The sequence below is a fragment of the Sinohyriopsis cumingii genome, unplaced genomic scaffold (assembly GCF_028554795.1).
Source record: "Sinohyriopsis cumingii isolate HCF-2022 unplaced genomic scaffold, ASM2855479v2 utg002842l, whole genome shotgun sequence".
Taxonomy (NCBI): Eukaryota; Metazoa; Mollusca; class Bivalvia; order Unionida; family Unionidae; genus Sinohyriopsis; species Sinohyriopsis cumingii.
The window spans coordinates 195,067-207,488 of NW_028316314.1; the positions used below are offsets into that span (position 1 = coordinate 195,067).

General features: G+C 35.6%; 2 protein-coding genes across 2 annotated transcripts; one reads left to right on the plus strand and one right to left on the minus strand.

Moving 5' to 3' along the window:
* The first annotated feature begins 311 nt into the window (after positions 1–311).
* LOC149770030 (uncharacterized) lies at positions 312–3,429 on the plus strand. The gene is made up of 2 exons (XM_089949504.1): positions 312–1,398; positions 1,759–3,429. Exon 2 carries the CDS (start codon positions 1,777–1,779, stop codon positions 3,313–3,315), a length of 1,539 nt encoding a protein of 512 aa, XP_089805630.1. The 5' UTR covers positions 312–1,398; positions 1,759–1,776; the 3' UTR covers positions 3,316–3,429.
* Positions 3,430–3,720: 291 nt separating this feature from the next.
* Positions 3,721–6,198, minus strand: LOC149770031 (uncharacterized). The gene is made up of 3 exons (XM_089949508.1): positions 5,861–6,198; positions 5,459–5,570; positions 3,721–5,046 (listed from the first exon to the last, which is right to left on the minus strand). Exons 1-3 carry the CDS (start codon positions 6,123–6,125, stop codon positions 3,858–3,860), a joined length of 1,566 nt encoding a protein of 521 aa, XP_089805634.1. The 5' UTR covers positions 6,126–6,198; the 3' UTR covers positions 3,721–3,857.
* Between the last annotated feature and the right edge of the window lie 6,224 nt (positions 6,199–12,422).

Below are 12,422 nucleotides of genomic sequence, written 5' to 3' on the forward strand. Positions count from 1 at the left end.
AATCGCTTTGGGTAGTTAAGTCAGGAGTGTCTCAGTAATTGTTGAGACTGGATGCATAGGAAAGTGATGTGATTGCAGAGACTTGTATTCGCGTCTTAATTGGGATTATCAAAGTGTTGTGACGTATTAAATACTAATTATACAGAAAACATGTAAAGAAAGTTTGAAATGCACAATGTGATCGCTGAGTCTTTCCTGATACCGGCACTGCAATCTGTATAATCTGCAAAGGTCTGACATTTGCTGTCAGTGGTTCACTGGAATCTTGGTGTTAATCTTCAATGACCAGTGCTTAATTTTTTTGCAGCTTAATGTTTTAGCAATATAGGCAAATAATGCCATTTACAAAGAAGTGAATACATATGGGTATTGAAGAAAAGCTGTCATAAAAGGAAAACTGCGTGTACTTTTTTTTTTCTTATTATTAATATTATTATCATTGAACAATCGATATGGAAATTTTAACTACTCTGAATCACGGGCCCAAAATTTTGTTGGGATATATATCCAAAATAAATACAGAAATTATTTGACGTGCCATTTTTGCATGTATCTTTGTATTTAAATCATTAAAATAATTGTCCACGCATAATTCTTGATAGTAACAGTTACACTGTACGGCTATTTAAATTGCTGATTTTCACGAAGTTTATTCATCCTGGCATTATTAATAGATCAATACTAATATGAATTTATTAGTAACAGCTTAAGCATTAAACTCATATAAAAATTGTATTATACACTATTAATAGTAAATTTTCTTTTTTAAAAAATGTCGCAAATTTCACTATTTCCAGCTATGGTATATACTCCATACGATATTGCGTTTCGGTGTTTGTGTTGCGTTCCGGCGTTTCGTTGCGTTCCGTTGATTCTATGCACCGGCCTAAACAACAACAACAAAAAAATTAACAGCCGGAATGGGGTCACAATACATAGTTCCCACTACGTTCGCCTGTGACCGGAAGCAGTTTCCGGTCGCCATCATGTGGGTCAAGCTCATTGTGTTGAGTACTTGCTGCCAAGCGTGACGATGAAACCTGATTTAATTTTCAAGGAATCAATTCAGAAGTACAAATGGCTTCAAAGTCAGTCAAGATGAAGTACAAAGATGGACTGGAAAAACTAGTGCTGGAAAGATACGAGTTAAAGTTAAGCTTAATCGGTGGAATTGATCCGTATGAAATGGACAAAAGAAAAATGACGACTAACGTCCAGTGCCTACCGGAGATAACTTATATTGACATTTTAAATTATTTGGTAAACACGAAAAGTACTTACACGTTAGATGATTTGAAAGCTTACAAATCACTTGAAGCTTACAACCAGTTTGTCAATGGTTGGGTCAAAGACGTCCTTGCCGTTGAAGTGAGCAACAAGGTGTTGGTTACTGCCAGGGTGAGTTCATTACATTTGTTACTTCATACCATTTCGTATAGAGCATTACAAAAGTAGTTAAGAGTTATACCGGTATATATTTTATGGGGTTAGTTTGTGAAGTATTAAATTACATTATACCACTGACACAATATTATTGTCATCCTTGTATATCTGATAAATTTAATGGTATTTTTATAAACCATGGTAGAGTGGTGGTGCTAGGGTTGGCAAGGAAAAACAGGGATGGAGGGGAGATCGTAAACAAACGTATATTCGCTTTCGTATGCATATGTTGCAAAAGTTTACATATGCACATATTCCATTTAAAAATGCTCAAAATAAGTGAAGAACTAACTGGAAGTCTCTTTGCATTTTTAGGTATGACACTCACAGCGCATGAATTACACAGCATTAAAGCCATGGATAATTGCAGTAAAAACAGGAATTGTTGAGGCAGCCCATTGTAATTGTATGGCTGGCCTTGGGGAGGCATGCAGTCATATTGGTGCACTTCTTTTTTACATTGAGACAGCTGTGCGCATAGAAAATGCAAAGACAGTTACTCAAGAAAAGGCCTACTGGTTACAACCATCAAGCATTGACGAGGTCGACTATGCGGAAATTTCCCAAATTGATTTCACGTCAGCTGAAATTAAGAAAAGGAACCTGGAAAATGCCATCTGTGGAACCACCCAAAACAAGGAAAAGAAACCGAAGCCAACTCTCCCACATGTTCCTGCACCAACAGATGCTGAATTCGATGACTTCACATCAAAGTTATTTTTAACAAAAACCAAACCTGTGGTGCTTTCAATCATGCCTAAGTATGCGAAACACTTTATTCCAAGAATAATATCAAATGATCTTCCCAAGCCTCTCTGTGAACTCAGAGATGACAAATGTACTCTAATGTCTAAACATGAGCTTGTAAACTATTGTGAAAATCTGTTCAGTGCCATTAATGTTACTGCAGAACAGGCAAAACATGCAGAGAGGCTGACTCGTGGACAAGCTGAGTGTAAAGATTGGCACCGGTTAAGAACGGGAAGAATAACAGCATCAAGAATGAAAGCCGTGTGCACATCTTCCATTGATAAGCCATCGATTTCCACCATACGAGACATATGCTACCCAGTGAAGTTTTCTAATAAGGCAACAAGGTGGGGATGCCAGCATGAAAAAGATGCAGTGAATGCATACAGGAGAAAAATAGGGCCTCTCCATGACAATCTCATAGTTGATGAATGTGGTCTCATAATCAACCCTGAATTTCCCCATATTGGAGCATCTCCCGATGCTCTTGTTTTATGTAACTGTTGTGGAGAGGGAACAGTGGAAGTGAAGTGTCCATATTGTGTGAGAGATACACAGATTAAAAATGAAAGTATTTCATACCTGGACAAAGACAAACTATTAAAAACATGCCATCAGTATTATTATCAGGTGCAAACACAAATCTTTCTAAGCAAAAAGAAGTTTTGTGACTTTGTTATCTGGACAGAGAAGGACATATCTGTGGAAAGGATTCTGCCAAACCCCAAGCTATGGCAAGATATAGAAGCAAAGTCAGCATCATTCTTCGTTCATGTTATTCTGCCTGAACTGACAGGGAAATTATTCACCAGACCACAGTCCGCAAACACTGAACCTGTTGCACAAATGGAAAGGAAGCTACATGCATCTGTGTTGCAACCCTCTCTCACCAACAATGATAGACAGACTGTGCCAGGAAATAACACTGACCTCATTTGTTTATGTCAAGTACCCCATGATGAAACATTTGATAATGTTGTTGGTTGTGACAATGAAAACTGCAGACTGATATGGCTTCACTTTAAGTGCATTAATATGACTAAAGCACCAAAAGGGTCATACTATTGTCCAGAATGTTGTCCAGTATATGGCAGTAAAGCAAAAAGGCCTAAAAGGTGTTAGAAGGCTATTCTCAGGACATTTGCATGTAAAAAAAAAACAGGATACAAGCGTATTGTGGTTGTTGTACTTTTTATCTTCATGCATACTTATCTATTAATTAAAAGTGAATAAATCATTCCCCTGTACAAATGTGTTTTTTTTTTGTTCTGTCTGTATTCTATATATCTTGCTTATTCTATAGCACACCTTGTTATGACCATCTATGCAGAGTAGTAATAACAAGATTTTCATGACGGCTACAGTGGCAACCATATTGACTATCCCCCAGCTTGATTAGAATGAGTGGCGTTCACCGACTAATGGTAACAGATGGACAGACTATTCATAGCATCTTCTCATCAATAACCAGTAGAACTAAAGTAAGGAACACAAGTAAAAAAGTTTAGAATTAAGAACACAAGATAATTCTATGTAATTGACAAATATTTAATGGTGACACAATTATGTAAGAATATCGTGTATGCAAAGTTATGAGATGTACAAAAATAAAGAGTAAATCTCATATATATGTAATAAATCTATGATTATTTCACAAATCCTTACTAGTCAAATGGAACAACAGACTCGCACATATTTATAAGACAACATGCAACACTAACAATTTTGTCAACAACTGGAATTTCTCCTTTCTCATTCATGAGGAAATCAATTGGGAGCTTTCCATGAAGCATGGTATACTTATTTCGCATTAGACCGATTACACGTTCCACATGAATTCGCAAGTGTGCAATTTTTCTACTATTTTCTACATCAATAGGAGACAATTGTGATTTCCCCTTAGTAAAACTAGGGGTAATTACTTTAGCACAGTACATTCCAATACTGTCTGAAATATTAAATCCCCTGTCTGCTAACACAATATCTCCAGGCAATAAATTTGATAAAAATCCACAGTTTTCAGTTATGTATTTGTCACTTGCCCTACCTCCCCATGCTCTGGAAAGAAAAGAAATAGATCCCTGAGGTGTAATGCCAATAAGAAATTTTATGGTGTTGTTGTGCTTGTATGATGACCAAGTCTGAGCTCGTGCCATTAGGCTTTTAGGTCTCTGTATAAATATTTCAAAACAGTCTATAATGACGGCCACTTTTCCACCAAAATCTTGCCTAAATTCCATGGGCATGGTAAGCTGAAGCTCCTCCCTCTCGGGCCAAAACAAAAGAGGCTTTAATCTAATATACAAAACATGAATAACATTTAAAAATGTCCTTGACACGGTTGATGTTGATATCTGAAATCTGTATGCAATATCTTGCAAGGGGAGGTTGATCTTAAGTCTCATTAGTGTCATTATGATTTTTTCAAACTTCCAAACTTCTAGTCCTCTACTGGTTTGAATGTATGGAGCAACAAATTCAATCAGGGTCATTAGGGTCATGTAGCTCGACATTCCAGTGTAATACTTAACTTTCTCGTCATTATCACAAAATGATTCCTGATTCATTTTGTAGCTGCTTAATTTATCTTTAAGCAGTGTATTTTCAGTAATCAGGTGTTGAATTTCACTGTCAACTACACTCTGGCTAATGGAGTTAGTCTCTGGTGTTAGTTCTTGATCGGGTTCCATCTTTCCATTGATTGTAAAAGAACAAACAGAGCTGCCCCTGTGACCAGCAGATTCATCACCTTCCTTGGCAAAAGATGTTTCAGGAAAATGCTGCAAATCTAGCAACACTTTAGCTATATCATGGTCTTCTCTGGTCTTCTGTCTGTGTTGCATTCGGATGTACCTATAATTCAAAAATATTTTAGCAGGAAGCTCTATCAAATAGAATATATGAGAGTAAAACCAGGTGTGTAGTGCTGGGGGAATGGCGTTCCCTTCTCTATCTAGCACCACACCACTGATTATACAACATTATCAACTTTTTTTAACACATTTCGTAGGAAAAGCACATGTTAGTTTGTTTTATAAATGGAATAATATGGTATCTTTAATATTAACAACGTAATTACTATTAGAAAAGTAAAACCTTATTAAATAAATATGAAATTACAGGATAGACTCTATCATGATAATTTTCTTATTTGGTTTTGAATATAATTATCTGTATTAAACTGAGTAACATTTGTCAAACTGAGGAAATGATACAATATATAAGGGAAACTACTTTGACATGCTAATGACTGATCAGTTTGTACCTTTCCACTGTTTTCATTTTCTTCCTGGATTTCAAAGGTCCAGATAAGTCACCAAGTTTAAGGGTGGGAGCCCAATCTGGATGTGCTCGACTATACAAGTCTGCAGGTTTTCCTGAAAAAGAAAATAAAACAAAACAAAGTAAATAATTCAAAGTGACTAGATACATAATATATGGCATTGATAAGATCTAGTTAGAATCGTGAATGCATATTTGAAATATCAACATAAATTTTCTTAGAAAAACAATGGTAAGAACTGTAGTTCACATGCACTTTAAGATTTAAAACAAAGCGAAACCAGCCACAAATTTCTACGTTTCTGTGTTATTCACTGTAAGAAATATACGGTATACTACTACTAATAATAATGATAGTAATCTATGCAACATTCAATGAAAGTACCTTGAATAAAGTGGTCTGAGCAGATTTTTGAATGCTTCGACGGCAGGTCCTTTCTGTTGATGTTGGCCAACCATGTCCGTCGTCGCTCTTCGCTTAATGTTTTCGTTTGCTCTCCTTCAAATTTCCTGACAACAGGTATTGTGTAAAAGCCACGTTTCACGGAATCGTCTGCACGGTTTGAACAACCTTTAACCCAGCATGTATTAACCATTGTGCGATTGCAAATTTTATTCAGGTGATAAACAGTCACGCGCATGAAACTCATTGACCCACAAAATGGCGGATGACCTTACGGTGCCCGTATGTTATGACGTCATATGATAACTATGTATTAGTACTTCCAGTTCAGTACCCGTAGTTCTAGTCTATTTTTAGAACATATTTTCCTCTCATTTTGATGGTGATAGAAGAGTTTTATTTATGCATGTTTGGTGGGGATTTAAAGGTAATTGTTTATTCTTGAGAATATGAGCTCAGGGTGTGGTTGTCCGTGTGTATTTCGGCGACAGTGCACAGTGAGTAATAAGGCCTTGGTGATGATCAGGAAGTGAAATCTGTGTTCTGTTTAAATGTTGCTATGACAGCCTAGCATATAAAAAAAGAGCAGGTCAGCCTTTGACAAGAACTTCACCGTAAAGTCATCTTTGAAGGTATTTTAGATTAGCATATGATTTTTATTGTGGAAAGGTCAGTACTGAGAAACAAATGTAGAGAACATATAGTAAAATTAATTGTGTTCTTCTGGCCAGCCAGAGGCGGCAACCGGATACTTTTGCCGATAGGTGGTTCCGAATCATTTGTTCCATCATCCCAGTCCCTGAAACGGTGCCTAACAGTTTGAAAGACTCGACTACTTGATTCTACTTGGATATACCTCAGTAACAAATTGGGCACGACAGTAAGGACAGAACGATTAAAGCAATTTTACTTTAGTATGTGCGAGAGTTTCAAAATCCAGTTTTGACGCAGTGCCATAACTCCCTGTTCTCGATATAAAGCAATGTAAGACAAAGCACATGTTTTTGTTTTAGTGCTATATCATCCCTCAGAACAAAAATATCGAGTGATGTGTCTTACGTTGTAGGACTAGGTATAAAGGTGATATTGGTCAAAATGGTTGACGCAATACACGAACCTTCTGACACTGGGTCAGAGAAGTATGAGGGAACCACAGGCACTTGATTTAGGGGGAAACTAGTGTGTACACTCACCAATTTATTATTGAGTGTTAACTGGTGATTGTACACACTAGTTTCTCCCTGAATGAAATGCGTGTGGAGGGAATATATCATTTATTATCGTCATTTGTTATCCATAGTTTGCTGTAACAACTGATGTTTCTTAAGTAATGAGAAGTATCAGTATGAAAGGAGTATATTTCTGAAAATTAAAGCTTAAGTGCACCTACATAAATATAGAGAGACAGACAGTCAATCAGGTCATGCAGGTTTTCAACACTATGTCAGTAATACCAACAGGTGTCATTTTTTAGAATTTGATTCAACATTTTTCTCTTTATTTGGTTCCTTACACATTTGGAGGCTTATTAATTTAATGACCCATAAGTCATCAATGTTAAAGTAGCCGGACATTTTTGGACAAGATCAGCCTAAAGGTGTGATCCATTATAATCCATATCATGTTGTGTTGTCACATGAAAGCTACACATAATAAACAAATTCATTCTACCCAATATTGTGATGATTAGACACAACATGCTCTTTTCTTGACCCAGTTTAGTATATGGCCACTATTGTAAAAATCCATGATGATTGATAATTTCCATCTGAAAGTTTCTTGGTGACAGTTAAGGTGCAGAGTATTTATCTGGATGGGTTAGACTTTGGTTAAACAAATTAAGTATCAAATCTTAAAATAACTTCTACTTAATTTAAGATGAGTAAATGCCCATACATGACCCATTTATGACTTACTATAGCTGTTCTCAAGGTATTTTGCATTTTGAAGGTAATATTAACATCTTTTTATTTACATTTATGTTTTTTCCCACCTTATATGCTCTGTCACTGATGACAGTGGTAACTGAAGCTTGCTGTTGAAGCTTGATATTAATGTAGAACAATAAATGCTTCTTGTTTTTAATGAAACAATTTATAGTTATTGAATTAATACACAGATTTATTAGAATAGCTATAATTAAGTTGGCAAGATGATGAATGATCTCAATATTGAATTTGCAATCCTCAAGATTTTAGACTTTTCCAGACATTTTATAAAAGAATCACCTGCTAAAATTGCTGAAATACCAATAGTTTATTATTTCAATAGTGGTGGGAACGTATTTAAGAGTAACAACAATAATAAGTTCATTACCTTTGTAATTTTTGTACCATTCATTTCGTTTTATTTTTTATATAATAATTACAGATAAAAATCAAAGAATTTTTAGTCTCATTCTTGAGTGCACAATTTTTATTAAGGAAGTAGTTGCATAATAATAATAAGAAGAAGAAAAGAAGACAGTAAATCATGTTTGCATTTATTGAAACACCAGAATTTTCTTTGCTATGATGATGTAGTATTTCTATAGATGAGGCTATATCAAGTTTGCACAATAGCAAAAGGGTCACAAACTCACCTGAACATCAGAAAGGTGCGCAGAAACAGGAAAATGTAAACTGTCACAGTGACCTGGGTTTTATATTATTATAATGCACAAGCAATGTAAAAAGTCTACATGAGATAAAATATGTAACAGTGACCTACTTGTGGTATGGTAGTGTAATACTCTTCAGGGTGCTTGCATATATCTCTTTTCATGATTATGAGTAACAGTTATAGAAATTTTACAAAAACAACAATACTTAATCATATAATATATATGTTAATAACAGGTCACAATGACCAATTTTTTTTTAGGACTGCAGGACTTAAAAGTGGCAGATTTGATGCAGCTTTGAATGCTCATAATGATGATCATTTACAAACTCTCATGTCAGAGGACTGACCTAACAGAATCACTCAGATTTCCTTGGCATTTACGACATTCAAATACAAAATATTTGAACCTTTTCTGTTGGTAATAAATGCAAAATATTGCTTATAGATTAAGTATGCACAGTAGAAGGTGCACATCAATTAGAAAAACTGTATAAATGACTGTAGCTGCACACCAGTCAGCAGAACACAGGATTTCCAGTTGCATACCTGTCACTCTCTGGGAGAAAAAAAAACAAACTCCTGATTTTTGGGGTCATTCCATGCCTACCTTCCGATTTCATAATATCTCCAGATTTTTGCATAGAACTAATGCTTGTTACATTATGTCTCTCAATTTTAATTTCTCCTAAAAGAATTCTGCATAAATAGATATATCTTATGTAGTCGATAGATGCCATGTTCTCTTTTATCTTCTTTGAATATTGTTGTGATGAAATAATTATTATCACACTTCAAAGAACTTTTACGAGAGGTCTAAAGCGCTCACCGTTCCGGATCACTGCCATCTTACCTCTGTCTGCGTGGGTTCGAGTCCAAAGCTCGGCTAGCGTGGGTACGTGGGAAATCCTGCCAGTAGCTTCTCGTGGGTCGGTGGTTCTTACCTGGGTTTTCCAGGGTTCTTCCTCCACCATTAATACTGGCCGCCATGTATAGCCTATCTTGTGCTGAAAAATGGCGTTAAACCCTAGAACAACAACAACAACAACAACAACAACAAAGAACTTTTATCTTCAGTAAATAAAATGTTAAGTTTAAGCATTATTTCTGTCATTTTGTGCATTTTTAAAAACACTTCAACAATACTAACAGCAGATAATAAACCACAAAAAAATTTTATCAGCAATTAGTTTCAATCCGAAGAATGATCACTGTGAATGAAGTAGCATCTCAATTCCCACTTAAGAAACTTACATGAGTGAACACCTGGCACTACCATATATATATATGCATGTTAATTAACATCATTAAATTAAAAGAAGGAATGCAAAAATGTACCACGCAGCTTATGTGTGCTCAAAAACACTTAATTCAGAATAAATGTTATTTAGTAATAATTTTAAATACCTTTCGAGTTGAGAATAAGGAAATATGGGATATAAAACATGGGGAAAATAGTTGCCACATGTATGGTAGCTTGAGACTACATATTAATATTTACCACAAAATAGCGCATTGGGCATAGTTTATTTGCCAATCAGTTACTGATACTTACATAATATACACTGTAGAACAAGATTTCTTTGAATTATATTGGAGGGCCAGTCCATTTTACAAAATATTTGCAATGATATGGATTAACTGTTAATTAGTTATGCTGTCTTTCTTGCTTGTTTACTTAAGACTAACCTTAAGCTATTGTGCAGATATTGTATAACGCAGCTGACTAGAATATGAAAAGAGGTCACATCCTGGAAGAAAATAAGACATTTCACATAAAGAAAGTGTGCATCCTTGGAGAATTGCACACATATTGGAACTGGAAGATCAACCAATATTTGGTAAAAATGAGGCTTAAAAAATGCCCTGAACAACCTCCCAATTTTAGGTCCCAATATCCTTTTCTTTTTAATTCATTCTCCATAATTGGCTTTTGAAATGTTGACAGGTATGCAGTTGGTATATTTCATCATCATGGCTAGCCAGCATGGCCATGTGTCAGTTAAACCTAGGAAAAAGGGGTGGCATTATTCAGTGGTAGAAAAGTGTGCCTGCCAGGTGTTTTAATACATTCCGCGTTACTAAGTCCGATGTTCAAGCTATTGATTATATATGATCATTCATGATACCTTCCTTGTATTAAGATGGAAGGTTCTAGAACTGAGAAAAGAACCTGGTCCCAGTCTGATGCCTGCATCATAGACTTACATCCAGCTTAGTTCATCTTTTTTATTCTTGGACATATCATCAATCAGATCCTCATACATGTAGCAAAGAGCATGACTGGGGAACATGGTTTGCATATCAAACTGGAAATGGTGATATTGGACAGCTCCAATGAAGTTTCCAGTCCCTATGTTATATAGTATTGGTGGTGGCTTGAGGAACCTCAGAACTGGTCATTTTGTCAGTTTATTTAAAGAATATTTGTAAATGCATCTTTTGTTAGTGGTGGTCAAGATTCTTCAGTGTGGCCAGTCAAAATTGGTTGGGCATTTTGTTATGCATACAGTAGATGACTTGATTACATTTTCAGGCTGTAACAACAATTTTTTATTTTCAATTGCACATATCTCTTACCTTTTGGGGGGCCCCGAGTGGCCGAGTGGTCTAAAGCGCTCTTCGTTACAGATCACTGCCATCTCACCTCTGTCTGCGGCGGTTCGAGTCTAGGATTCAGCCAATGTGGGTATGTGAGAAAGCTTGCCAGTAGCTTCTCGTGGGTCGGTGGTTCTTTCCGGTGTTTTCCCGGGTTCTTCCTCCATCATTAATACTGGCCGCCATGTATAGCCTATTGTGTGCTGAAAAATGGCGTTAAACCCCACAACAACAACAACAACAACTCTTACCTTTTGGTCATGTACTTTTTTCTGACACAAGCATTGCTATCACAATTAAGCAAAAAGAAATTGAGGTAGATCTGTAAAATAAAAGATGCAAGTAATTAAAACAAAGTAAAGAAAAGGCACATGTAAAAGTGAAAAAAAATAAATCCTGTTGTATGGATGCAAATAATTATAAATTTTATCTTTCATCATTTCAGAGTTTTGAAGGTATTGGCATCATGGCCAGACCAGGGAAATTTTTGTACTTTGCATACGGAAGTAATCTGCTGAAGGAAAGGCTAAAAATGGATAATCCGAGTGCTGAATTTGTTACAACTGCTAAACTTATGGTACTATAGGTTTACCTTCTTCGTAATTTTTCTGTCCATAGTCATTTAAATTTTATACTTAAGGGACAACTTTTTTCCATCAAATTTTTAAAAGTAACAACAATTTTAAATGCTGTGAAGAAAATATAGATTAAACCAGAATATACTTTGTGTGCCAAGACATTTCTCCATTAAGTTTTCTTGGTGACTGCCAAGTAATGGCCTTTGTGCACTACCCACTGCCATTCTTTGGTGATAGCAATTAAAACCAAGTAACAGTTGTATCCACTCCCAAAATCTAATAGAAATGGCTGAAGGAAGTTGCTGAAATATTTACCTGTTACACAGTTGGCAAAATGCTTACTGGCTGATAATTTGTTTTGTCCAAAACATGCCTGCCAGCCACTATGATTTTGGTGTAATCAATACAGTTTAATAGATATAATTACATTTTTATGATGGCCTGTGTATGGATTATGCTTTTGTGTATGGATTACATTTTCAGGTACATACACCTTAAAACACACAAACATACAGCAATCACAATTTACAGTGTCATTTTTAATCGATATTTGTGAGAAAATTCAGGAAAACAAGCTTTTAGCCACATGGCTAATGTATACAGTCATCTATTTTCCCAAAATGTTTACATAGTGTTCTGTTAATAACCATGCTCTTAGCATAAGAGATTTGTAGAGAACAGACTGGTTTCATGAAGTTGAATTCCTAGTGCTTGAATTTATTATACAAAGAAGCATTTTTGAACCAGTCAAGAAGTTGACATATTGA

Bases quoted from the DNA above. Each gene is read 5' to 3' on its own strand.
- LOC149770030 (XM_089949504.1), top strand. From the start codon at position 1,777: ATGAATTACACAGCATTAAAGCCATGGATAATTGCAGTAAAAACAGGA.
- LOC149770031 (XM_089949508.1), bottom strand. From the start codon at position 6,125: ATGAGTTTCATGCGCGTGACTGTTTATCACCTGAATAAAATTTGCAAT. The intron at 5,571-5,860 runs GTACTTTCATTG...TTTCTTTTTCAG, and splicing joins CTCAGACCACTTTATTCAAG to GAAAACCTGCAGACTTGTAT. The intron at 5,047-5,458 runs GTACAAACTGAT...TTTGAATTATAG, and splicing joins AAAATGAAAACAGTGGAAAG to GTACATCCGAATGCAACACA.